Source organism: Chionomys nivalis, chromosome 7 (genome assembly GCF_950005125.1).
Source record: "Chionomys nivalis chromosome 7, mChiNiv1.1, whole genome shotgun sequence".
Classification (NCBI taxonomy): Eukaryota; Metazoa; Chordata; class Mammalia; order Rodentia; family Cricetidae; genus Chionomys; species Chionomys nivalis.
The window spans coordinates 12,379,260-12,405,027 of NC_080092.1; the positions used below are offsets into that span (position 1 = coordinate 12,379,260).

Sequence of the window (25,768 nt, forward strand, 5' to 3'; positions counted from 1 at the left end):
GGTCTCTTTGGGGGTGGGGGCTCTGCCATGGAGAGTTAAAGAGAGTTGGTGAGGAAACAAGAGGCAGTCAGGAGAAGGTAAGGCCCTGGGACCCAATGTATTTGTCTGTTCCCAGGTCAAAACTATGTGGCCTGCCTCCCTGACAACAGCTCAGGCACTGTGGCAGCAGTGCCTTTCTTCTTTGCTCATGAGGGGCCATTGGAGCCTGAGGCCTGCAGTGCCTTCTGCTTCTCAGCTGGTGAGAGCCTTGCGGCCCTCTCAGAACAGAACCAGTGTCTCTGTGGGGCAGGCCAGCCCTCCAACACTTCTGCAGCCTGCTCGTCCTGGTGTTCCAGCATCTCACTGTCCCTCAGCTCTGCCTGTGGGGCCCCCACTTTGCTCCAGCACATCTTTCCTGCCTCCCCAGGGGCTGCCCTTGTGAGGCCCCGTGGACCCCTGGCCTCTGGCCAGCCAGCAGACTTCCACATCACTTCCCCTCTGCCCATCAACTCCACACGCTGGAACTTTGGAGATGGCTCCTCTGAGGTGGACATGGCTGGCCCTGCTGCCACCCACTCCTATGTACTGCCTGGGGGCTATCACGTGACAGTTGTGCTGGCCTTGGGGACTGCCTCAGCTCTGCTGGAGACAGAGGTGCAAGTAGAAATGGCACCTACTGTCCTGGAGCTTGTGTGCCCATCCTCCGTGCACAGTGATGAGAGCCTTGAACTTGGCATACGGCACCGTGGAGGCTCAGCCCTCGAAGTCACCTATAGCATCCTGGCCTTGGATAAGGTGCCTGCTCAAGGTGCTTACCCTGATTCACCCCTCATGCTTCCTCTTCTATGCTGGGGTAGGGTAGAGCCTGCTACTCCAGCCTCAGGCATACCTTGATGTCTTGTTCTTTGCTTGCCATCCCCTAGTGGTGCACCCACTCTGCCCCTCAGACACAGAGATCTTCCCTGGCAATGGGCACTGCTACCGCCTGGTAGCAGAGAAGGCACCCTGGCTGCAAGCACAGGAGCAATGCCGGACCTGGGCTGGAGCTGCTCTGGCTATGGTGGACAGTCCTGCTATTCAGCACTTCCTGGTCTCCCAGGTTACCAGGTACTTGCCTCCAAACCCTAGAAGAGCCAAAGTGGATAGAGGTTGCTGGGGATGCTGGGTGTGGACTGAGTCTGAGGCCTGTAGAAGCTCAGGAGGTGAGCTGGGAGCAGCTGGGCCTTTGTGTCCTGCCCCACAGCTGGCCATTGCTGGCAGCTCTGCCTGTATAATTATGGGTGTGGATGGGGCAGCTTCTCTAAACACTTACGGGAAGTGTTACAGGTTGAATTAGGTTCAGGCCTCAGGTCTTTCCTGACCGTCTAGTGGAGTGCCCTGAGTCCTGCTGCCTGAACTGGTTCTTGGTGACCACCAGGATATACTTTCTCCTCCTCATACCCCTATGCTCACCACCCTCTGATACACAGTGAGTGACAGTGCTATCCATCTGTGGAAAGCTTGTCAGCCTCCTGTGCCCTGTCCAGGCTTGTAGGGACATATACTGAGACCCTACAGTCTTCTGTGTCAGGTTGGGTGGTAAGGGTACACTTCTCCTCTCTTAGGAGTCTGTTCCCTGGGTGGGGTGGGAACTCCTGTCTTAAGGGTCACTCACATCCTTTATATTGCCTGTGCTGAGAAGGGGAAGTAGAGGTCCAGAGTGGCTAAGAACCCTCTCCAGAATCATCCAGGTAATGGTGACAGTGACCTTACATGGAACCAGGGCTCCATTATGACTCCCCACCTGTGTACCAGTGGGTGTACTTGTGCATATATATTCCTGTGTATGTGCCTGTGCCCAAACTGGGCCATGAACCTCTAAACCTTGCCTCTAGAAGGGCCTTTCTGCCTTGGTAGAACTATCAGGTAGCACCCATGGGTAAGATAGTCTTGATCCTCTGCTCCAGCCCTCAAAGTTTCCCTTCAGGACAAGGTCTGGTGGCCCTTGATCCTGAGCAAAATTTGAGGTCTCTAAGAAGAGCTGGTTCTATATATATGATTCTGGTTGAATGTGGCTTATGGGCCTGGGTTATTGGTCCTTGCTGAGTAATGTTTCTGAGGTTGTATCACCACCTGGGAAATGAGAGTGATATGACCCATCTGCCAGGGTGTTGTGAGGGGTGTGTCCCCAGAGGTAAGGTATAACTGCTCCCTGATGGCCTGGCCCTCCCTTGAATCTGCCCTCAGGAGCCTGGATGTGTGGATCGGCTTCTCATCTGTGGAGGGGGCAGAGGAAGGCCTGGATCCTCAGGGTGAGGCCTTCAGCCTGGAAAGCTGTCAGAACTGGCTGCCAGGGGAGCCACACCCAGCCACAGCAGAGCACTGTGTGCGTCTGGGGCCCGCTGGGCAGTGCAACACAGACCTGTGTTCGGCACCACATAGTTATGTCTGCGAGCTGAGACCTGGAGGTATGGACTGCTCTGTAGCAGGAGCCGCTCTTCCCTGTTCTTACCTTCTCAGGCTCAGTAGTGACCATGTGTTTGCTGAATGTTTGTTCTTGTGCCTGGGTTGGGGCTGAACCAGAAGAAATAAAGACAGAAGAAATAAGATAAGAGGGTGGGGCAAATGGTTCTGCCAGGTGACTCAGCCCTAGGTCCAGCCCCAACCTGGATATTTCCCCAGTGTCACCTCTGCCTGGCCCTGGCATCCATTGCATACTTTCCTACCCCTAGGGCCTGTGTGGGATGCTGAGAACTTTCTTGTGGGAGTGTCTGGTGGAGGCATGTCCGGACCCCTGCATCCATTGGCACAGCAGGAAACTCTCCAAGACCCCCTGAAGCCTGTGAAGGTAGGCCAGTCCCTTTTGTGTTCTAGAACCCAAAGACCTTGCATTTTTGCTGTCTCCAGTAATCAAGTTGGGGGCTGGGGATATGGTGCAGTAGTAGAGCAGTAGTCTAGCATTAGTGAGGGTCTGGGTTCAGTTCCTAGCACCTAACCCTTTAAAAACAACAATAACAAAACCAACCCTCAAAGCTGGTTTTGATAGAGGTTGTTAAATATTAGTGCAGCCAGTCTGACATTTAGAAAAATACTCAGAGTGCAGATGACAAGCATCTCATTCCATTATCTGAGAAGTCTTGCTGTGTAGCCCGGGGAGGTCTTGAACTCATGATCTTGCTTTAGCCTCTCTGTTGTTCACAGATAGTTTTGATCTGATTTTTCTTCTCAAGTGATATGAAATGACGTTTATGGGGCTGGAGAGATGGCTCAGAGGTTAAGAGCACTGGCTGCTCTTCCAGAGGTCCTGAGTTCAATTCCCAGCGACCACATGGTGGCTCACAACCATCTGTGCTGAGATCTGGCGCCCTCCTCTGGCGTGTGGGCATATATTGAGGCAGAATGTTGTATACATAATAAATAAATCTTTAAAAAAAAAAAAAGAAATGAGGTTTATGGTAGCCTTGAGAGGGCTATGCTTACACCTCAAGGGGTAGATCTTTTGAGCTGAGGCAGTTCCATCTCCTCTAGGTCATGGTGTTTCCTGGCCTGAGCCCTACCCGTGAAGCCTTTCTTAGTGCAGCAGAGTTTGAGACCATGGAGCTTAAAGATCCTGTCCAGCTGCGTCTGCAGGTGTACCGTCCCTCAAGAGGAGCAGGTGGGGTTCTGTAAGGGCAAGGAGCTGGAGACTTAGGTGGGCTTTCTGAATTCTCTCATGCCTTCTAATCCCAGCTTCAAGGTAGACTGATGGCAGGTTCTGCAGAGTTGCCAACTCCTGTTTCCTTGTCCCAATGATAGATCGGGTAGTGCCTGCTTGGGCATGGTCTAGGGGCAGGGGAGTGATGATGGAAATGAGGAACTTCTTATCCAGGTTTGGTTTTGTAATGGGTAAGAAGGGAATTCTTAATAGTAGCTTGTTAGTGATCAGGTTCCTGACATTCTTCTCCCAGCAGTGGCCCTAGAAGGCAGCAGCGAATCTGACAACAGAACTGAGCTAGCTCACAAGTGTATGCCCAAGGAACACTGGTGTCCTGGAGCCAATGTCTGTGTACCTTTTGATGCCTCCTGCAACCCTCATGTCTGCATCAATGGGTCCATGTCAGGGCTGAGACTTCCCAGAGCCAACTACACGCTATGGAAGGAGTTCCTTTTCTCTGTGCCTGCAGGGCCTCCCACACAGTACTTGGTATGTGTCCTGGTGTGGGCCTGTATGTCTCTGACTGCCCAGGATCCTCGTCTTTCATCAGATACCTTGCAGGCTTCTTGTGTGTGCCCAACAGCCTTGCCTTGATTCTCTTGCCTACATCCTGCTTCAAGGCCCCTGTCTTATCTCCTTCTCAGGGTCTCTGTCCTTGTGTTATCTAAGGGGGAACTCTTGTTCTCCCTTGGAGCAGCTACCTGCTTTCTATCTTTCTATCCCTGAGAAAGTTCTTTCCACCTGTGGCAGTCCCTCTTGTTACATCTTCCTTGTGCATGTTCCCTGTGTTAACAATAATACCCTGTTTGTCTCAGCCATGAGTACCTTGGAGCAGGGACTCCATGAAGTACCATTGACAGTGCTGAGACCTGAGATGGGTGTCCTGTTCACTCTCTCTCAGTAGTTCCTATAGTCTTTTATCGTGGGGACACAATTCAATACTGCTTCCCTCTTCTATAGGTTACCCTCCATGGACAGGATGTCCCTGTGTTCCCTGGTGACCTCATTGGCATACAACATGATGCTGGCCCAGGTACCCTTCTGCACTGCCCCCTGGCTTCCAGTTGTCTTGACCAAGCCCTGTACCTTTCTACCAATGCATCAGATTGGCAGACCCACCTGCCTATTCATCTGGAAGAAGCTTGGGCTGGCCCAGCCTGCTCCCTACAGTTGCTCTTGGCCACAGAACAGCTCACCCCCCTGCTGGGCCTTGAGTCTAACCCTGGACTACAACATCCTGGGCGCTATGAGGTCCGGGCTACAGTGGGCAACAGTGTGTCCAGGCACAATTTGTCCTGCAGCTTCAATGTGATCTCTCCAGTGGCTGGACTAAGAGTCATTCACCCTGTTCCTCTTGATGGTCACCTCTACGTGCCAACCAACGGCTCAGTTTTGGTGCTTCAGGTGGACTCTGGTGCTAATGCCACTGTCACGGCTCATTGGTTTGGGGGCAACATTAGTGCTCCCTTTGAGGATGCCTGCCCTCCTGAGGTGGATATTCTCAAGCAAGACTGCACTGAAGAGTCTAATGGCACCCTATTCTCAGTGTTGGTACTACCCAGGCTTACAGAAGGGGATCATGCCATGGAGATTGTGGCACAGAATGGAGCCAGCAAGGCCAATATCAGCTTGAGGGTGACAGCTGAGGAGCCCATCTGTGGCCTCCGTGCTGTGCCAAGCCCCGAGGCCCGAGTGTTGCAGGGTATCCTAGTGGTAAGTGTGGTCTGCAGCCTAGCCCTCTAAATGATGAGAACAGGAATCCTCCCACTGAGGAAGCCCTTCGGGGTTTCTCTGTGGTTTTGGAGCCTGTCCTGGAACTAGCTCTTGTAGACCAGGCTGGTCTCGAACTCACAGAGATCCGCCTGCCTCTGCCTCCCAAGTACTGGAATTAAAGGCGTGCGCCACCACCGCCGTGCTGACTGTTTCTATTACATGCTTTCCATGTGAGACCTGCTGGGAGTCCTTGTCTACTTAGTGATTCTATCTCTCTTAGTGGTGCTGGGGATGGACCCTAGGGACCCATACATGGAAGGCAGGTTTTATTGTTGTGAGCTGCACCCAAGCACCATTTAGAAATGTGTACTTTACTGACAGTCCCAGCTAGAGCAGCTGCTCTGCAGACTCTCTCAGGCTTTTTTATATTCCAGATTTTTTATTTGGTTTGGTTTGGTTTGATTTGGTTTGTTTTTTCAAGACAGGGTTTCTCGGGGGCTGGAGAGAGAGCTCAGTGGTTAAGAACAATTCCCAGCACCCACATGACAGCTCACAACTGTCTGTAACTCCAGTTCCAGGAGACCTGACACCCATGGCAAAACATCAATACACATAAAATTAAAGAAATCAATAATTTTTTTTTTTTTAAAAAGAAGACAGGGTTTCTCTGTGTAGCCTTGGCTGTCCTGGATCATGGAACTCACTCTACAGACTAGGCTGGCTTTGAACTCACAGAGATCCACCTGTCTCTGGAATTAAAGGCCTGAGCCACCACAACTAGGCTATTCTTCAGGTTTTTTAGGTTTTATGAAACATCACACTTGACCCCACCCTTCACTGAGTCTCCATGAATCCCCATGTGTTTCTGGGCTATCTGCTGTGCTTGTAGCTACCTGATGCATGTGCCTGTTGAAATGGGACCTGAAGCCTCAGAGGATAACTGCTAGCTACCTTAGTACCTTGGGGGGATGGCGCTATCTCCTCATCTTGGACATGCCCACCCTAACACCAGCAGACATTGAAAGGGCCATTTATAGCCAGCTGGTGGTAGCACACACCTTTATTCCCAACTCTTGAGAAGCAGAAGCAGGCAGATCTCTGAGTTTAAGATCTGCAGAGCTCTACAGAGGGAGTTCCAGGGCATCCAAGGCTGCACAAAGTTACCTTGTCTCAAAACAAAATGAAGGAAGGAAGAAAGGGCCGTTTCTTTCCGTCTCCTATGACTTGTCCAATTGTATGCTTTGGCTTCCCCTGTGGATATACCTGTTCTACACTGACCTGGGTCAACATCCGAGACTATGAGCATGGGTGTTTTGCAGTCAGGGTTCAGCTGGTAGACTTACATTGTCCACTCTGCACCACACAAAAAATTCTCCAGTAAGTCTGAGGGGGACAGATGGGGTTGGGGCAGAGTCAGCTCCAGACTGGGGCAAAATCAGCTTTGGCCAATGTCTTGTCATTTCTGTAGCGGTACAGCCCCATGGTGGAGGCTGGCTCGGATGTGACCTTCCGATGGACCATTGATGATAAACCGTCCTTGACTTTCCACAACACTGTCTTCAATGTAATCTACCAGAGTGCTGCCATCTTCAAGCTCTCGGTAGGCAGGGGCCAATGGAGGGAGGCATGGGGTCCTGGGATATCTGGGTGCTCACTTTGCCTTCTGTTCTGCTTTGCTTTGCTCCTGAGGACGCTGCTGCAGCTGTGGGTGAGTGTGGGGAGGCTGCTGAGTCGGGGCTCGAGGCCTTTCACCCATTGGTCTGTCCTTGCTGCCTCTGGGCCATACCCACTGATGCCTGTCTCCTCAGCTGACAGCCTCTAACCATGTGAGCAACGTCACCGTGAACTACAATGTCACTGTGGAGCGGATGAACAAGATGCGGGGGCTGTGGGTATCTGCAGTGCCTTCTGTATTGCCTCCCAATGCCACACTGTTACTGACGGGTGGTGTGCTGGTGGACTCAGCTGTGGAGGTGGCCTTCCTGTGAGTGCCTCTGGGCCTAGAGAGGGGGAGTGGCTAGCTGAGCAGGGCCTGGGTTGGGGCTGGCATCAGGTTCTCATTTCAGCCCCTAGCATTTATCCTCGAATCCTGGCTCAGAGCTACAATTTCCTCTTCTGTTGGGAGTACTAGTGGGTAGGACCACATGAGGGGCAGAGATCCTCGTATGGTAGAGCCAACATAATATCTTGAACCCATGAACCAGGAAAGAATGATTATAGAATTTGCATTCAGAGCCAGGGGCACCCTATCTACTCATCTTGCCTGCTCACTGTCTGCCTGCTGCCCTGGCAGGTGGATCTTTGGGGATGGGGAGCAGGTACTCCGCCAGTTCAAGCCTCCATACAACGAGTCCTTCCAGGTCCCGGACCCCACAGTGGCCCAGGTGCTTGTGGAACACAATACCACGCATATTTACGCCACCCCAGGTGAGGGGCGGGGCCATTGCCTTTCAGGTCCTGAGCTTAGACAGCCTACCTTTGGGTATAACATCCCATATCACTCCCACTTTGACCTAACCTGGGTTGGTGGTGGGGAAAAGTCCTTACTTGGGTAAAGGAGGGGCACCTAGACATTGAGGACCGGGGTGGGTTGACAGGGTCCCCAAGGCCTCAATATATATCTTCAATTTCAGCCTGGGAGAGTAAGATGGGGTCATTGTTTAATTATTTTAAAAGCTCCTGAGGCTGCACACTGTAATATCCCCACTCCACCACTTGGCATGTAGTATTCATGCCATGTACTTGCTCCTGCTTGTGCTGGTATTTTCTTCCATGTTTACCCTTGTGCAGTTGTGTGTTAGAAACGGTCTTGTCCATTCTCTTGCTCATTGTGGACCCTTGGGTGTTCTGCCCTGTACATGTACATGGCCTGGGTATGAACACCTTCTGGGTCTGATCCAAGAGCATAGCAGTTGAAGCTTTGAGCAAGACTGTCCTCGTGCAGTAGCAGGTGCTAGGTGGGGATTCTGTGAGCAGGAAGTCCCACCTGGGCCTGTCTCCACAGGTGAGTACAACTTGACCGTCGTTGTGTCCAATACCTATGAGAACCTGACGCAGCAGGTGCCCGTGAGTGTGCGCACTGTGCTCCCCAACGTGACCATTGGCATGAGCAGCAACATCCTGGTAGCCGGCCGACCCGTCACTTTTTCCCCATACCCACTGCCCTCAGCTGATGGTGTCTTATATACATGGGACTTTGGGGATGGATCTCCTGTCCTAGTACAGAGCCAACCAGCACTCAGCCACACCTACACCAAGACGGGCACCTACAGAGTCATTTTGGAGGTTAACAACACAGTGAGCAGTGTGGCAGCACATATAGACATCCATGTCTTCCAGGAGTTGCGTGGCCTGACTGTGTGTTTGAGCCCATCTGTGGAACAGGGAACCCCCACGATAGTCAGTGCGACTGTGGAGTCAGGTGACAACATTACATGGACATTTGACATGGGCGATGGCACTGTATTCACAGGCCCTGAGGCTACAGTGCAGCATGTATATCTGCGGGCCCAGAACTGCACCGTGACAGTAGTAGCAGCCAGCCCTGTTGGCCACTTGTCCCAGAGTTTGCATGTACAAGTGTTTGTCCTGGAGGTATTGCGCATAGAACCCTCTACCTGCATCCCCATGCAGCCCAGTGCCCAGCTTATGGCCCATGTCACTGGGAACCCTGCCCATTATCTCTTTGATTGGACCTTTGGGGATGGCTCCTCCAATGTGACCGTCCATGGGCATCCAGTAGTGACACATAACTTCACACGGAGTGGCACATTCCCGCTCGTGTTGGTCCTGTCAAGCCATGTGAACAAGGCACATTACTTCACCAGCATCTGTGTGGAACCCGAGATACGCAACGTCACCCTGCAACCTGAGAGGCAGTTTGTGAAGCTTGGGGATGAAGCCTGGCTGGTTGCCTACTCTTGGCCGCCATTCCCCTACCACTACACCTGGGACTTTGGCACTGAAGATATTACCCACACCCATACTGGGGGCTCTGAAGTGACATTTATCTACCAAGAACCAGGCTCCTACTTGGTGATTGTCACTGTGTCCAACAACATCTCTGCTACCAATGACTCGGCTTTTGTGGAGGTACAGGAGCCTGTGTTAGTCACTGGCATTAGGATCAATGGCTCCCACGTGCTGGAGCTGCAGCAGCCTTATCTGTTCTCGGCAGTGGGCAGTGGGAGCCCTGCCACCTACCTGTGGGAACTGGGAGATGGAAGCCAGCAAGAGGGCCCTGAGGTCACTCATATGTACAGCAGCACTGGTGACTTCACTGTTAGTGTGTCTGGCTGGAATGAGGTGAGCCGCAGTGAGGCCCAACTCAATATCACCGTGAAGCAGCGTGTGCAGGGGCTCACCATCAATGCCAGCCGCACAGTGGTGCCCTTGAATGGCAGTGTGAGCTTTAGCACTTTGTTGGAGGTGGGTAGTGATGTTCACTACTCTTGGGTGCTCTGTGACCGATGTACGCCCATTCCAGGTGGCCCTACTATTTCCTACACCTTCCGCTCAGTGGGTACTTTCAATATTATTGTCACAGCTGAGAATGAGCTGGGTTCTGCCCAGGACAGCATCTTCATCTATGTTCTGCAGCTCATCGAGGGGCTGCAGATAGTGGGAGGTGGTGGCAGCTGCTGCTTCCCCACCAACTCCACACTGCAGCTGCAAGCTGCAGTTAGGGATGGCACCAACATCTCCTACAGCTGGACCGCCCAGCAGTATGGCGGCCTCACCCTCATTGGCAGTGGCAAGAGCTTTTCGCTCACTGCACTCAAGGCTAGCACCTACCATATCCATCTCAGAGCCACCAACATGTTGGGCAGTGCCTCAGCCAACCGCACCATAGACTTTGTGGAGCCTGTGGAGTGTCTAATCCTGTATGCATCTCCTAATCCAGCTGCTGTCAATGTAAGCCTCACCTTTCGTGCTGAAGTGGCTGGTGGCAGTGGTATTGTTTACACTTGGTACCTGGAGGAAGGACTGAGTTGGGAGACTTTGACGCCATCCACCACCCATAACTTTGCTACAGCTGGCCTGCACTTGGTCAGAGTCACAGCTGAGAACCAGTTGGGCTCAGTTAATGCCACAATTGAAGTGGCCATACAGGTGCCTGTGGGTGGCCTGAGCATCAGAACCAGTGATCCGGATAAGATCTTTGTGGCAGCTGGCTCCACTGTGTCCTTTTGGGGTCAGCTGGATGCAGGTACCAATGTGAGTTGGTGCTGGACTTTGCCGGGTGGCAGTAAGCACAGCCAGAACATTGTTGTGCGCCTCCCCACTGCTGGCAACTTCTCTGTGCAGCTTAATGCTTCCAATGCAGTCAGTTGGGTTTCAGCCATGTACAATCTCACAGTAGAGGAGCCTATTGTGAGCCTGGTGCTATGGGCCAGCAGCAAGGTGGTAGCACCTGGGCAGTCAGTTCACTTTCAGATCTTGCTGGCTGCTGGCTCTGCTGTTACTTTCCGACTTCAGGTTGGTGGGTCTATCCCTGAAGTACTCTCTGGTCCTCAGTTCTCCCATAGCTTTTTTCGGGTTGGAGACCATATGGTAAATGTGCAGGCTGAGAACCATGTGAGCCGGGCCCAAGCACAGGTTCGTATCTTAGTGCTGGAGGCTATTGTTGGGCTGCAGGTACCCAACTGCTGTGAGCCAGGCATTGCCACAGGCACTGAAAAGAACTTCACAGCCCGGGTACAGCGGGGCTCCCGGGTTGCCTATGCCTGGTACTTCTCTTTGCAAAAGGTTCAGGGTGACTCGTTGGTCATTCTATCGGGCCGTGATGTCACCTACACGCCTGTGGCTGCAGGATTACTGGAGATTCATGTGCGTGCCTTCAATGAACTGGGTGGTGTGAACCTCACACTAATGGTGGAAGTACAGGATATCATCCAGTATGTAAGACTTCAGAGTGGCCGCTGTTTTACCAACCGCTCAGCGCGGTTTGAGGCTGCTACAAGCCCCAGTCCCCGGCGTGTAGCCTACCACTGGGACTTTGGGGATGGGACTCCAGTACAGAACACAGATGAGTCCTGGACTGACCACAACTACCTGCATCCTGGGGACTACCGCGTCGAAGTGAATGCCACAAACCTAGTGAGTTTTTTTGTGGCGCAGGCCACAGTGACTGTGCAGGTGCTAGCCTGCAGGGAGCCTGAGGTGGAGGTGGCACTGCCTTTGCAAGTGCTGATGCGGCGCTCCCAGCGCAACTACCTGGAGGCCCATGTTGATCTCCGCAACTGTGTCTCCTACCAAACTGAGTACCACTGGCAGATATATCGTACTGCCAGCTGTCAGCGGCCAGGACGTATGACTCAAATGGTACTTCGTGGTGTAGATGTGAGCCGTCCCCAGCTGGTAGTGCCACGGCTGGCTTTGCCTGTGGGCCACTACTGCTTTGTGTTTGTGGTTTCATTTGGGGACACACCACTGGCACGGAGCATCCAGGCCAACGTGACAGTAGCTGCTGAACGTCTGGTACCCATCATTGAAGGTGGCTCATACCGGGTATGGTCAGACACACAGGACCTGGTGCTGGATGGGAGCAAGTCCTATGACCCTAATCTGGAGGATGGGGACCAGACGCCACTCAACTTTCATTGGGCCTGCGTGGCTTCAACACAGGTCAGCCATGGGGACTTAGGGTGACAGGTCCTTCCTGCCTCTTCTGTCTCATGCATCCATGTCTAGTAAGTGCCTTAGCACTTGGATTATTCTTGGGGTGGGCCTTAGCCCCAGCACAGGAAAAGGTCTTCTAAGCCAGGGTCTGCTTTGAGACTGGTTAGAGCTCTTATACCCATTTTCCTTATTTGCTTTCATAGAGTGAGGCAGGTGGCTGTGTGCTGAACTTTGGGCCCCGTGGGAGCAGTATGGTCACCATCCCCCTGGAGCGCCTAGAAGCTGGTGTGGAATATACCTTCAACCTTATAGTGTGGAAAGCAGGCCGGAAGGAGGAAGCCACCAACCAGACGGTGGGTTGTGCCCTGAATCCCTCAGTTTAGCCCCACACCAGGACAGTACTTGCTCTAACCTGGTTTCTGTCAGTCACAGCTATAATATCCCCAGGGACTGTGAGGTCTCTCTAACCTAGTGCTAATTTTGGTAAATTACCAACTTAATTTGCCAAAATTACCAAATTAGCATTGCTTCTATCTGAAAATCAGGACACAATTTAGAGTGACTTTTCAGAGGACAGGTAGGCAGGTAGCCCACTCTCGTGTAATCTAGCATTTAGAGAGAGCCGAGATAGGAAGAGCAAGAGTTCTACTCTAATCTCACCAACATAATGATAATCTGTATCCAAAAACCAAACAAAATATATTTTGTTTTGTTTTTCAAGATAGGGTTTCTCTGTGTAACAGTCCTAGCTGTCCTGGAACTAGCTCTTACAGACCAGCCTCTACCTCCCAAGTGCTGGGATGAAAGGCATGTGCCACCACCGCCTGGGTCCAGTACAAGAGTCGTGCAAACACTATGGTTTGCAAAAAATGAACTTTATACTGCCAGTATGAAAGGGAAATAATGAGAAGCCAAGTCCTTTGCCTGCCTAGGTAGCTACACCCATCCACAAAGCCTGTCCTTGCTTCTGGGGGCAGCGAGCCAGTTCTTGCTCAAACATCTGCCCTGGACTTGCTGTAAAGGTAAAGACCACTGTGCAAGTAATGGCCACTTCTGTTGCTGTGGGATGGGTCCTGCCAGTGTGTCTGGAGGGGTGCTGGGCTATTCTGGTGCCTCAGATTGAGGATGTCTCCTCAGCACCAGGCCTTCTCAGGTCACCTACCTGAAGATAATCCTGCCAAGTAAAGTGTTCTGAAGAGGGCACTCAGCAGATCTTGCCTGACTGAACTCACCCAGGTCCTACCCAGGTCACAAGCATGTCTGGGACAGGGCTATGTAAAAAAAAAGAAAGAAAGAAAGAAAGAAAGAAAGAAAGAAAGAAAGAAAGACAGAAAGGAAGGAAGAAAGACAGAAAGAAAGACAGAAAGGAAGGAAGGAAGAAAGACAGAAAGAAAGGAAGGAAGAAAGGAAGAAAGAAAGAAAGAAAGAAAGAAAAGAAAGGAAGAAAGAAAGAAAGAAAGAAAGAAAGAAAGAAAGAAAGAAAGAAAGAAAGAGGGCTGGAGAGATGGTTCAGTAGTTGGGAGCACTGACTGCTCTTCCAGGGGACCTGGGTTCAATTCCCAGCACCCATATGGCAGCTCACAACTGTCTGAAGATCCAGTTGCAGGGGATCTGACACCTTCACACCAATGCACATTAAATAAACCATAAAAAATGTTTGAAAGAAAGAAAGAAAGAAAGAAAGAAAGAAAGAAAGAAAGAAAGAAAGAAAGAAAGAAACAACTAATCTTGACTTCCTGGGTACTTTGCTTCCATCATGCACTGTCAGTGGTTCCCATGCTTCCTACTTCTGGGCCAGCAGGGCCCTGGAGTTATACCAGATGGCAGGCCTTCTGGATTTTGCTGCTTACCTAACTTGATTCACTCACCCAAAGATACAACCTGGAATTTGGGCCAAACAGGAGTGGCCTGGGCTAGGAAGCTTTCCAGGGTGCAAGAGGGTGGAGCCTCCTTGTGACACGCTTGTCTCTTCCAGGTGCTGATTCGAAGTGGACGAGTACCCATTGTGTCTCTTGAGTGTGTATCCTGCAAGGCACAAGCAGTGTATGAAGTGAGCCGTAGTTCCTACGTGTACTTGGAGGGTCACTGCCACAACTGCAGCAGTGGCTCCAAGCAAGTGGTGAGTAGCAGTCAGATGACACGTCTCCTGGGAGGTACCCAGGGCACCCCTCTCACCATATCCTCCATGCTTTCGTCATGCAGCGCTGGGCAGCACGGACTTTCAGCAATAAGACTCTGGTCCTGGATGAGACTACAACATCCACGGGGAGCACTGGCCTGCACCTGGTGGTGCGGCGGGGTGCGCTTCGTGATGGGGAAGGCTACATCTTCACACTCACTGTGCTGGGCCATTCGGGAGAGGAGGAGGGCTGTGCCTCCATCCGCCTCTCACCCAACCGCCCTCCACTTGGAGGCTCCTGTCACCTATTCCCATTGGATGCTGTACGTGGTCTCACCACTAAAGTGCACTTTGAATGTACAGGTGAGTGTGGGTTACCTGGAGAGACTGGTGTGAGCCTGGACTCTGTACAAATGCTGTGTGTTCATAGGCTGGCGTGATGCAGAGGATGGTGGAGCTCCACTGGTATATGCCCTGTTGCTGAGGCGCTGTCGTCAGAGCTACTGTGAGGATTTCTGCATCTATAAGGGCAGTCTCTCCACCTACGGGGCTGTCCTGCCTCCTGGATTCCAACCCCTTTTTGTGGTGAGCCTGGCTGTGGTTGTACAAGACCAGCTTGGTGCTGCTGTTGTTGCACTCAACAGGTGAGCTGAACCCTGGAGAGGGAACGTGAGCTGACCACCACTTACTTACAGTCTACTCCCACCCTCCAGGTCTCTGACCATTGTCCTGCCAGAACCCAGTGGTAATTCTGCAGACCTCATACCCTGGCTGTACAGCCTGACTGCCAGTGTGCTGCCTGGGCTGCTGAGGCAGGCTGACCCTCAGCATGTCATCGAGTACTCTCTAGCCCTTATTACTGTGCTCAATGAGGTCAGTGCATATGGACAGAAAAGGATCCCTTAGGTGTGCTCTGTGAGTGGGCTGAAACCATGCACCTCAAACCAATAACGTTCCCTAAGACCTTTGAATGCTAACTCCTACCCTACTACATACTAGGACCTTCCCAAGGTCAGCTTTCCCACAGTACCCTCTTGATACTCTGGACCCTGTATTATTTTTGATCTTTAAATCCCTGCCCATGCCTCATAACTGTACTGTAGCACCACCAGGTGCATGCCAGTGCTCCCCGTGGATAAATATCACGAGGAGGCCTGTCCTCTTCTCATGGTTCTTCTATGTTCCCTGCCTTCTCCAGTATGAGCAGGCCCCAGATATGGTGTCAGAGCCCAACCATGAGCAGCAGCTGCGAGCCCAAATGCGTAAGAACATCACAGAGACCCTGATTTCCCTGAGGGTCAACACCGTGGATGACATCCAGCAGATCACTGCTGCACTGGCCCAGTGCATGGTAAGACAGGTGCAGCCTTCTGCGCTATGCACAGGCCCTGTGCATCATGAGAAAGGCTTCAGACAGGGAGATCTTTATAGCCTCTGCCAGTTTTTGCAGCCTCACTGTTGTCTCCCAGTGTGTGTCCACATGCTCTTCTGGCTACTATAGGCGGATATGTGCCCTCTCATCAGGCCTGTAGTCATGTCCCACTTAACTAGGCTTACCTGACAAAGCCTTATGACCTATGGAGGGTTACATTTTCTAAGCTGTGAGCCAAATGACCTGTATCTGATAGAAAGGCACTCTGTCATAGCCGGGCGGTGGTGGCGCACGCCTTTAATCCCAGCACTCGGACTCGGGAGGCAGAGGCAGGCGGATCTCTGTGAGTTCGAGACCAGCTTGGTCTACAAGAGCTAGTTCCAGGACAGGCTCCAAAGCCACAGAGAAACCCTGTCTCAAAAAAACAAAAAAAAAAAAAAAAAAAGAAAGAAAGGCACTCTGTCAGGGTGGGTTCTGTACAGGGACCAGTAGAATAGTCAAGTCCTCAGAGGACAGGAATTCAGAGAGCTCTGGGTAGAAGTCACTGTTACCATGTGGCTTCTGTGCCCTTGTATGTATCTAGATTTGGACTCTAGCCAAGGCCTTGACATCTTCCTTGCTTTTAGCCATGGAAACAGATAGCTGAGGTGATTAGTATGTAGGCCCCAGAAAGAACTTGAGTGCATCCTTGGGTTGGGAGGAGCCATAGAAGTCTTAGCAAGGAAAGCCTTGAAGACTTCCATCCAGGCAGGTCCTCGGTGCAGGTTAGAGGCAGGAAGCTGCCTAGAATACCAGCCATTGTGAGGAGACAGAGCCATTTAGTGGTGTGGAGGTGGGACTCGTAGATGCCATGAGCTTGTGTGCTGAGGATGGGTCTGGAGGTCATGCTCATCTCCCTCGAAGGTGTCCAGCAGGGAGCTCATGTGCCGTTCATGCCTGAAGAAGATGCTGCAGAAGCTGGAGGGCATGATGCGCATCTTGCAAGCTGAAACTACCGAGGGTACTGTGACACCCACTACCATTGCTGACAGCATCCTCAATATCACAGGTACACAAGCTGCCCCTCCCACTCCCTAGCCTCCCCTCCAGCTCTCACCACTTCTCAACATCCCTTACTTTCTTTGCCTGCCCAGGTGACCTCATCCACCTGGCCAGCTTGGACATGCAGGGCCCACAACCCTTGGAGCTGGGGGCTGAACCACCCTCACAGATTGTGGCATCCAAGGCCTACAACCTCTCATCAGCCCTCATGTGTATCCTCATGCGTTCCCGAGTACTCAATGAGGAGCCTCTGACCCTGGTGGGCGAGGAGATTGTGGCCCTGGGCAAACGCTCAGACCCACTCAGCCTTCTGTGTTACGGCAAAACCTTGGGACCCAGCTGCCATTTCTCCATTCCTGAGGCCTTCAGTGGGGCCCTGTCCAACCTCAGTGATATAGTGCAACTCATCTTCCTTGTGGATTCCAACCCCTTTCCCTTCGGCTACATTAGCAACTACACTGTCTCCACCAAAGTGGCGTCTATGGCATTCCAGACACAGACTGGTACCCAAATCCCTATTGAGCGACTGGCCTCAGAGCGTGCCATCACAGTGAAGGTGCCAAACAACTCAGACCAGGCTGCCCAGGGCTCCCACAACTCTGCAGGCTCTACCATTATACAGCCCCAGGCCTCAATCAGTGCTGTGGTCACCGCAGACAACAGCAACCCTCAAGCTGGGCTGCATCTGAGGATCACTTACACAGTGCTTAATGGTGTGTGTTCGGGGTGGGCACATGACTCGCCTAGCCTCCTTCCACCCTTGTCCCTAGGGAGGGGGTATTTATGCGGATACCATTAAATTTGCAGTCACTGGTCCTGGGGGCCTGACCAGCTCTCAGTTTTCTGTGGCCCTGGTTCCATAAAGCCCATATACCTGTAGTCACAGAGAAGCATGTGTTGACTTCCTTGTGGAGGTTCTTAGAATCTTCTGCTTAGGTGACTGACCCTCAAGTCCCATGACAACAACTTGCAGGGCGCCCTTAGTGTGATGAGTTTTTTGGTGGGTGTTTGATACTATGTATGTGGCCCCCCAGAACGCTACCTGTCTGAGGAACCTGAGCCCTATCTGGCTGTCTACTTGCACTCGGTGTCCCAGCCCAATGAGTACAACTGCTCAGCCAGTAGGAGGATCAGCCTGGAGGTGCTTGAGGGTGCTGATCACAGGCCCTATACCTTTTTCATTGCCCCAGGGTGAGTGTCTCCCGCTGGGACCACAGAGGTGGGGGTTGCAGAGGGAAAGGAGGTGGGAGAAGGGTGAATGCAAGTTGTCCTGCATTAGCCACAGGTACGTGGGCTAATTATGGAGCCAGGGCAATAGGAAGGCTGGGTGTGACACTCAGGGCCTTGGAGTCTGGCGGTGACACTACTCTGTCTCTTGCAGGACTGAGGCACTGGGCAGGAGTTACTACCTGAACCTGACCAACCATTTCCACTGGTCTGCACTGGAGGTGTCTGTTGGCCTGTACACCTCCCTGTGCCAGTACTTCAATGAAGACATGATGATGTGGAGAACTGAGGGGATTGTACCCCTGGAGGAGACCTCACCCAGCCAGGCTGTCTGCCTTACCCGCCACCTCACTGCCTTTGGCGCTAGCCTTTTTGTGCCTCCCAGCCATGTCCAGTTCATCTTTCCTGTGAGTAATGCTCCTGTCCCTAGATATTTTCCATATTGAGAGAGCCTGGGGCATCCTGATTCCATCCTTAGAAACTAAAGTGCATAAGCTGAAGCCACCAGCACCTGATGATTCTTTCTACCCAGGAACCTTCTGCAAGCATTAACTACATTGTCCTGTTGACATGTGCCATATGCCTGGTGACCTATGTGGTCATGGCTGTGATCCTGCGCAAGCTGGACCAGCTGGATGTTAGCCGAGTCCGTGTCATCCCATTCTGTGGGAAGGGAGGCCGTTTCAAATATGAAATCCTGGTCAAGACTGGCTGGAGCCGAGGTTCAGGTAAGGAAAGGGGTGATTAGGGGTGGGATGTGGAGTCTCCCCTGGCCTGGACTCTACAATCTCGGTCCTGGACCCTGTCTGATGCTTATGGGGAGCAGTATCACAAAACAAGTGCTCAGTTCTCAAAATGTTGTGATAAGGACTTAGCTTAGAGATTAGGAAACAACAGATATAGGAAGACTGAGTGTAGCTCAATGGCAGAACACTTAGCTAGGATGCAGGGCCCTGGGTTCCAGCAACAGCACTGCACAGACACAAAGAGAAAGACAACAGGTCCAAGAGCCAAGAAGATGCTCCTCACTTCAGAGTAGGGCAGGCCTCACATGCACAAAATCAAACTGCTCTATTGTAACCGCTCTGCAGTCCTTAATGTTTGTTTATTTATTTATTGGCTGGGGCAGGATGCAGTCTCACTATGTAGCTCTGGGAGGCCTAGAACTCCCTATGTAGACCTGGCTGGCCTCTCAGAGATCCACCCCTCTGCCACATGAATGCTGGGATTAAAGGTAAAGTGTGTGCCACTACCCCCACCTGATGTTTGTTATTAACATTAAAACTCGCTATTGGGGCTGCAGAGATGGCTCACCAGGTAAAGGGACTTACCAGCAAACCTGAATTTGATTCCTAGGCCCCACAAGGTGAAAGGAGAGAGCACACCCTATAGATAATCCTCTGACATCCATATGTGCACTGTAGCTTGCACTCAATAAATAGAATGTAATTTAAGAAAAAACCCAAGGTGTTCATTTGTGTAGTGGTGGCGCATGCACTTAATCACAGCCCTTGGGAAGCAGAGGCAGGCAGATCTCTTGAGTTTGAGGCCAGCCTGGTCTACAGAATGAGTTTCAGTACGGCCAGAACTAAACAGAGAAACCCTGTCTTGGGGAAGAAAAAAAAAAAGCTCACAAGCCTAGGGTTCATAACAAGAGCCTGTCCCAGACACACCCTGGAATTGAAAGCTTTTGGAAACTTCAGAATAGTGTGACTACAGCCACTCTGGGACAAGTAAACTCCAGCGCTTCTGGGACAAAGTAAACCGGCAGGTGTCATAGTCCATATTCGAATTGACTTGTCTTTGCTGCGAGTACTGTGGACACTCCCTGAAAACTCTGGGCAACTTTCACCAGCCTTGTCTGCGGAGACGGCTCCTCCTTTCTGGTGGCAGTTTCCCACGTGTGCATGGAAAGTTTCTTTGCTGACAGAGTCCAAGGCAAGAGCTTAGTTCAACAATTTTATTTATTTTTTATTCTAATCTTGCAATTTTTCACTCATTTTGTTTATGTGCACATGAGATAGACCCAGGGCCTCCCGCTGAGCACATGTTCTACTCCTGAGCTTTACCCCAAACCCACCAGTTTTTATTTCTAGGTGTTTTTTTTTTTTTTTTCTTCGATACAGAGTTTCTCTGTGTAGCTTTGGTGCCTGTCCTGGAACTAGCTCTTGTAGACCAGGCTTGCCTCTGACTCACAGAGATCTCTCAAAGGCCTGTTTCTACCTCCCGAGTGCTGGGATTAAAGGTGTGTACCACCACCACCTGGCCCAGCTTTATTTCTTTGCCATGCTTTCATTATTGTTGGCAAGTTCTCTCTTCTGAGTGCTCAGTTTTAAAAGCTATGACTTCATTTCTGGAGAGTAGACTACCTAAGCACATAACTGTTGCCTGGTCACTGACACACATATGACAGGCTGACCAGGTTTACAATCCTGAGCTCGGCACGTATACCCTGGCCACTGAAAGCCATGCTATTGTGGGCTTGGTGTTTGTTAACAAATTAAGGAACTTGGAATTTGGGTCTGTTTGAACTATGCAGACTGGACCTGGTGGTGCATGCCTATAATCCTAGCTACCTGGGAGGCTGATGTGGGGGAAATCACAAACTCAGGCAAATGAGGGCAAGTTGCAGGCCAGTTTGGGTGTCTTAATGACATCCTGTGCTAAAATAAAACGTTTTTTAAAAAAATGGCTAGATATGGAACTCAGGGTACTTGCCTATCATAGGGCCCTGTGTTCAATCTACATTAGTATAAAAGTAACCATTTCAGAAACTGTTGAAAGCTCAGGGCTACCTGTACTGTTTGTAGACAGGATGGCTGATGTGAGTTTCGTACATAATGAATAGCAAACCCAGAGTTCTCTGCTCTCCAGGTACCACGGCTCATGTAGGCATCATGTTGTATGGAGAGGACAATCGTAGTGGTCACCGGCACTTAGATGGAGACAGAGCCTTTCATCGCAACAGTCTGGATATCTTCCAGATTGCTACCCCACACAGCCTTGGGAGTGTGTGGAAAATTCGAGTGTGGCATGACAACAAAGGTCTGAGTAAGAGCCGTTGCCACCCCTGCATCCTGCCAGCCTGCTTCAGTTCTCATCTGGGTCCCTTTCTCCACAGGGCTCAGCCCCGCCTGGTTCCTGCAGCACATCATTGTTCGGGACCTGCAGAGTGCCCAAAGCACCTTCTTTCTGGTCAACGACTGGCTGTCAGTGGAGACTGAGGCCAATGGGGGCTTAGTGGAGAAAGAGGTGCTTGCGGCAAGTAAGGCTACCCACCTGCCTTGGTAGTGGAGAAAGGGAGAGGGGAATGACGTGGGCACCCACTGCATTCCTGCTGTAAATCTGAATCCTCCCAGATGAAGCTGCCTTGTGGCAGTTCCAGCGCCTTCTAGTGGCCGAGCTGCAGAGAGGCTTCTTTGACAAGCACATCTGGCTCTCCATATGGGACAGGCCACCTCGCAGCCGCTTCACCCGGGTCCAGAGGGTCACCTGCTGTGTCCTCCTCCTCTGCCTGTTCCTGGCTGCCAATGCTGTGTGGTATGGGGTCGTGGGAGATACCACATACAGGTGGGTCCTGTGAGGTTTGCTGACCAACCTGGCTGACTTCCTTTTAGTCTTCTCCCTAACTCATCCTGTCTTCTCTGTCACCTCAGCATGGGGCCTGTATCCAGTCTGATCCCGCCAAGTGTCGACATAGTTGCTGTTGGTCTTGTGTCCAGTGTTGTTGTCTACCCTGTCTACTTGGCTGTCCTGTTCCTCTTCCGGATGTCACGGAGTAAGGTGGGCTGGGCAAGGGCCGCAGAGCTCTGAGGTGGAGTATAGTTTGTGTTGTTTGGTATAGCAGCCAGAGAGAAAATCCAGAAACCAAACGTGATTCTTTGGCCTAGTAAACAGAACTGATAAGCCATCAGCTAGATTGACCAAGGGGAAGTGATTTAAATGACCAAACCATAAATTGGAGGAGACATCTTAGTTCCTCCAGAGAAATAAATGGGGCTTGGAAGCAGATTCTACACTGGTGGGTTAAGGAACTTAGAAGAAAGAGTTGATTACTAGAAAGACACAAACTACAAACTGCCAAAAACAATTTTATTTATTTATTTATTTATTTTGGTTTTTCGAGACAGGGTTTCTCTGTGGCTTTGGAGCCTGTCCTGGAACTAGCTCTGTAGACCAGGCTGGTCTCGAACTCACAGAGATCCACCTGCCTCTGCCTCCCGAGTGCTAGGATTAAAGGCGTGCGCCACCATCTGTGGTTTTTGGAGCCTGTCCTGGAACTAGCTCTTGTAGACCAGGCTGGTCTCGAACTCACAGAAATCCGCCTGCCTCTGCCTCCTGAGTGCTGGGATTAAAGGTGTGCGCCACCACCGCCCGGCCCAAAAACAATTTTAAAAGAGTTCAGACTGGGCAGTGGTGGTGCACACCTTTAATCCTAGCATTTGGGCTGGCGGATCTCTGTGAGTTCAAGGGCAGTCTGAACTACAGAGTGAGTACAGGACAGCCAGGGCCATTACACAGAGAATCCCTGGCTCAAAAAGAATCAAAAAAGAAAAGAAAAGAAAAGTCCAAGTAGCCCTAGAGCCAGTAAAGAGCCCCGGGTGGGTCATTCAGAATCATCACACAGAAAAGCCAGGCCAGTGACTCCTGCCCCGTTGTACCAGCCACTGAAGACTGAAGTCACTCTTCTTTCCTCACAGGTGTCTGGTGACCAAAACCCCACATCCCCAGGGCAGCAGGCGCTAGATGTTGACAGCTACCTGGACCCATCTGTGCTTGACAGCTCCCTACTTACACTCTCTGGCCTCACAGAGGTGAACGTTCCTCCTGGGGCTCAGGGCAGGGTGAGCTGGTTAGGGATGGTTGGGCTGTCACTTCTGCTGCTGCAGACCAACCACACTGAGGCACTTTCCCCTCTCAGCAGGCCCTTGCTGGGCAAGTGAAGAATGACCTGTTTCTGGAAGATGCTAAAAGGTGAGGCTGCCTAGAGGGTCTGGAAGCTTCAGCCTGAGTCAGCAGTAGTGCCTGGCAGGTCATGCTCGGGTGCTGGACTGTGTGTGCTCATCCTCATCCTGTTTTTGCTGTCTCTGGGTGTTGTTATGTACTGTTCTAGGAGTGGGGCTGCTCCAAAGCTAATGTATCCTTGTGTATGTTGCTTTCTGTACTTGTATGACTAGACTTGGGTCAGGTACATGTCAGGATGTCTGTTTTCCACAGTCTGGTGTGCTGGCCATCCAGTGAAGGCACTCTCAGTTGGCCAGACCTGCTCAGTGACCCGTCTGTTGTGAGCAGCACACTGCAGCAATTGCCACAGAATAGGCCTGGTTGCATGTTGGGCCCAGAGGAAGATGGCATCTCTCTGGTTAGCCCTTCTTTGCCTGCTAAATACTTGTCAGCATCAGGTAAGCCAGAGTGGGAAGGAATGATTTCCAAGCTCTAGGAGAGCACAAGTTATTCAGTGTCATGCCACTCCAACACTTCTTGTTCCTCTAGATGAAAACCTGATCCAGCAGGTCCTGGCTGATGGGGCCAGCAACCTGGTTCCCATTCAGGATGCCCTCATAGAAACAGACCTGCTTACTAGCCTGTGAGTGCCTGGCATGGTTGGAAGGAGGTAGGGTGTTCGTGGTGGTTGTGTAGTGGGGCCCTGTACCTGCCTCAGGAAGCTGAGGATCTCCTGGCTGTGCTGTCACCCAGTGTTGAACTGTGCCTGTGTTGCTTGACTGTTCTGAGCCTCCACTTTCCCCCATAGAGGGGAGTTCATGGGATCCCCTGGGGCCAGCATGTTATCCCTTTAGGGAAGGGACAGAAACACAGGACATTTGACAAATGGAAAGACAACCAGGATGTACCTCAGGGGCTTGGTCTGGAAAGAAATTTTGTTTTTTGTTTTGAGGCAAGGTTTCACTGCATAGCCACGCAGGGATTTTGACTTGGAATCAACACTGTGAAAATTGATGCTAAAGTTTTTAAATATCTTATTTTTATTTTGAGACTATTTTGATTATTTGAATGCTTAAAAATGATGAAGTTTCTTGGTTTCTCCCGATTCAGCGACTAGAGCTCACGTAGAATTATATATTCTTTTTGTCATCTGCATCTATTTCAGTATCCACGTTTTCATTCTAAATTTTAAACAACCAGAGGTTAGTGTTGTATGAGCTGACTAAACCGGATGCAGAAAAGGAGAATTCTCTGGGTTACTTGACCTTGGCAGGAAGGGTTCAAGGGAAAAACACAGGGAATTGCTGGTCAGTGCCATAGCCCACTACCCAGAGCTCTCATGCAGCTGAACTGCTCAGAGTCAACAAGACTAGAAGTATTCTGTCCCTCCTGCCTCTCTAGTCCACCGAGGCAGAAGTCTGGCTCCGGGACTCTCTTTTCCCATCATTCTCTTACAACTACTCTCAGCTTCTGTCCAGACGCAGGGACAAGTGTTCCCAGCCGCATCTTCTATCTCAGGTCTTTTCTGCTTGGACCATTGCTAGGCCTGCTCTGTGACGTCCTCTACTTCTCTGTGGTTCCTGACCCTGCTTCCCTAGCTCCTTATTTCTAGTGTCAGTGCTTAGAAGGACAGCAGGTACACTGGCCAGGCCGATGGCAGACTCCAGTTATCCCCATGCCAGCCTCACTGCAGCGTGGTGGCCACTGCTAGCTAATATCCCCCAGGAGTGTGTGGTCTCCAGGGCACAGCAGAAGCCACCTCCTTTATGAGCAGCCCTGTTAGGAGCACACTGTTGGCTCTAGAGAGACCCTCTCAGTCACTCTAGAAGGGATCTACAGGGCCTTCTTAGGTGGCCTCCCACACTGGTGCAGTCCTGATACCATATAGAGCTAGGAAATAGGTCCTGCTGCTCCTCAACTTAGCATACCACTTCAAATTCCTGCCTCCTGCATCTGCTGCTCCCTCTACCCAGAGTCCTCTTCCCCAAAGAGGTGTTTCATTTGTTCCTTCCTTCATGGATTTGCTTGATGTGGCTTGAGCAGAGATTGTCTTTACCTGGTATGGATACAGTGAAGTCTCACTCACACATGCTATGCCTTTCCAGGCCCTTCCTGCTTCCAAAACACTGACCCATTTCTGCTGCTGGTGAGCATACACTGAGAGCAGAGAGACTTTTTCTTTTCACCATCATACACTAAAATATCCAGCAGTGCCTGACATCCAGTTGGGACCAGTACTGGGTAACTGATAGTATAGTATAATGACAGGCACAGCTTGGTCATGCAGCTGAGTCTGATGAAAACCTGGTGCTCTGTGCTGTGCATCTTTTTTTTTTTTTTTTTCCTTTTTCTTTTCCAGACAGGGTTTCTCTCTGTAGCTTTGGAGCCTATCCTGGAACTAGCTTTGTAGACCAGACTGGTCTCAAACTCAGAGATTCGCTTGCCTCTGCCTCCCAAGTGCTGGGATTAAAAGCATGTGCCACCACCACCACCCAGCCTGTGCGTCTTAACCGTGTTGGTCTCCATATCCATTCTGTAGACAGCCTCACATTGAATGATGAGTGAGAACTATTACTGTTCCTATTACATCGGAAGTGCTGCTAATAAATGTCCTCAATTTTTAAACTTGCTAAATGCTCTATAATTTTTATGTTCAGCAAATTTAATTCAAAGAAAACCATTTCCAGTTATTCGCTATTCTGTGCTTGCCTAATAAGCTAAACCCAGATGCTTTTGCTCATTAAGTGGCCCAGGTCCAGACACCTCTGAGTCAGAGACAGGTTCAGGGCTCAGTGGCAGTGCACACTTGGTGTGAGCCATGCATTTAAAAGTCCTTGGGTCACAAGAAGCACTGATAAACGTGGCGACTTTCCCCTCAGACAGCATGGTAGTTTCATGTCTTCTTTTTGCCCTCTTGCTTCCTTGCCTTCCTTGCTTCCTTAGCCTTGCTTCCTTGTTTGTTCGCTTACTTATTTGTTTTTGAGACAGGGTCTCACTGTATATTCCTGGCTGACCTAGAACTCACTGTGTAGATCACACTGGCCTTTTTAAAAACAGAATCACACGGGAATGTGCACCC

General features: G+C 51.0%; 1 protein-coding gene across 10 annotated transcripts in view; it reads left to right on the plus strand.

Annotated features, from left to right (window-relative positions):
* The window catches only part of Pkd1 (polycystin 1, transient receptor potential channel interacting), a 51,124-nt gene that overhangs the window by 19,256 nt on the left and 6,100 nt on the right, over nucleotides 1-25,768 (plus strand). For 5 of the 10 annotated variants that reach the window (XM_057776073.1, XM_057776077.1, XM_057776076.1 and 2 more), the window contains exons 5-34: nucleotides 116-787; nucleotides 903-1,086; nucleotides 2,206-2,426; nucleotides 2,691-2,806; nucleotides 3,487-3,613; nucleotides 3,906-4,141; nucleotides 4,613-5,365; nucleotides 6,834-6,965; nucleotides 7,174-7,349; nucleotides 7,659-7,792; nucleotides 8,370-11,992; nucleotides 12,190-12,339; nucleotides 13,962-14,105; nucleotides 14,189-14,468; nucleotides 14,536-14,749; nucleotides 14,819-14,978; nucleotides 15,304-15,456; nucleotides 16,381-16,525; nucleotides 16,611-17,231; nucleotides 17,553-17,709; nucleotides 17,900-18,152; nucleotides 18,278-18,473; nucleotides 20,620-20,790; nucleotides 20,867-21,010; nucleotides 21,105-21,315; nucleotides 21,402-21,528; nucleotides 22,446-22,559; nucleotides 22,667-22,719; nucleotides 22,963-23,147; nucleotides 23,239-23,332. In XM_057776073.1, the coding sequence (XP_057632056.1) occupies nucleotides 116-787; nucleotides 903-1,086; nucleotides 2,206-2,426; nucleotides 2,691-2,806; nucleotides 3,487-3,613; nucleotides 3,906-4,141; nucleotides 4,613-5,365; nucleotides 6,834-6,965; nucleotides 7,174-7,349; nucleotides 7,659-7,792; nucleotides 8,370-11,992; nucleotides 12,190-12,339; nucleotides 13,962-14,105; nucleotides 14,189-14,468; nucleotides 14,536-14,749; nucleotides 14,819-14,978; nucleotides 15,304-15,456; nucleotides 16,381-16,525; nucleotides 16,611-17,231; nucleotides 17,553-17,709; nucleotides 17,900-18,152; nucleotides 18,278-18,473; nucleotides 20,620-20,790; nucleotides 20,867-21,010; nucleotides 21,105-21,315; nucleotides 21,402-21,528; nucleotides 22,446-22,559; nucleotides 22,667-22,719; nucleotides 22,963-23,147; nucleotides 23,239-23,332 (9,946 nt within the window). The remainder of the gene's footprint in view (nucleotides 1-115; nucleotides 788-902; nucleotides 1,087-2,205; nucleotides 2,427-2,690; nucleotides 2,807-3,486; nucleotides 3,614-3,905; nucleotides 4,142-4,612; nucleotides 5,366-6,833; nucleotides 6,966-7,173; nucleotides 7,350-7,658; nucleotides 7,793-8,369; nucleotides 11,993-12,189; nucleotides 12,340-13,961; nucleotides 14,106-14,188; nucleotides 14,469-14,535; nucleotides 14,750-14,818; nucleotides 14,979-15,303; nucleotides 15,457-16,380; nucleotides 16,526-16,610; nucleotides 17,232-17,552; nucleotides 17,710-17,899; nucleotides 18,153-18,277; nucleotides 18,474-20,619; nucleotides 20,791-20,866; nucleotides 21,011-21,104; nucleotides 21,316-21,401; nucleotides 21,529-22,445; nucleotides 22,560-22,666; nucleotides 22,720-22,962; nucleotides 23,148-23,238; nucleotides 23,333-25,768) is intronic. The other 5 variants (XM_057776074.1, XM_057776079.1, XM_057776081.1 and 2 more) reach the window with 4 other exon arrangements.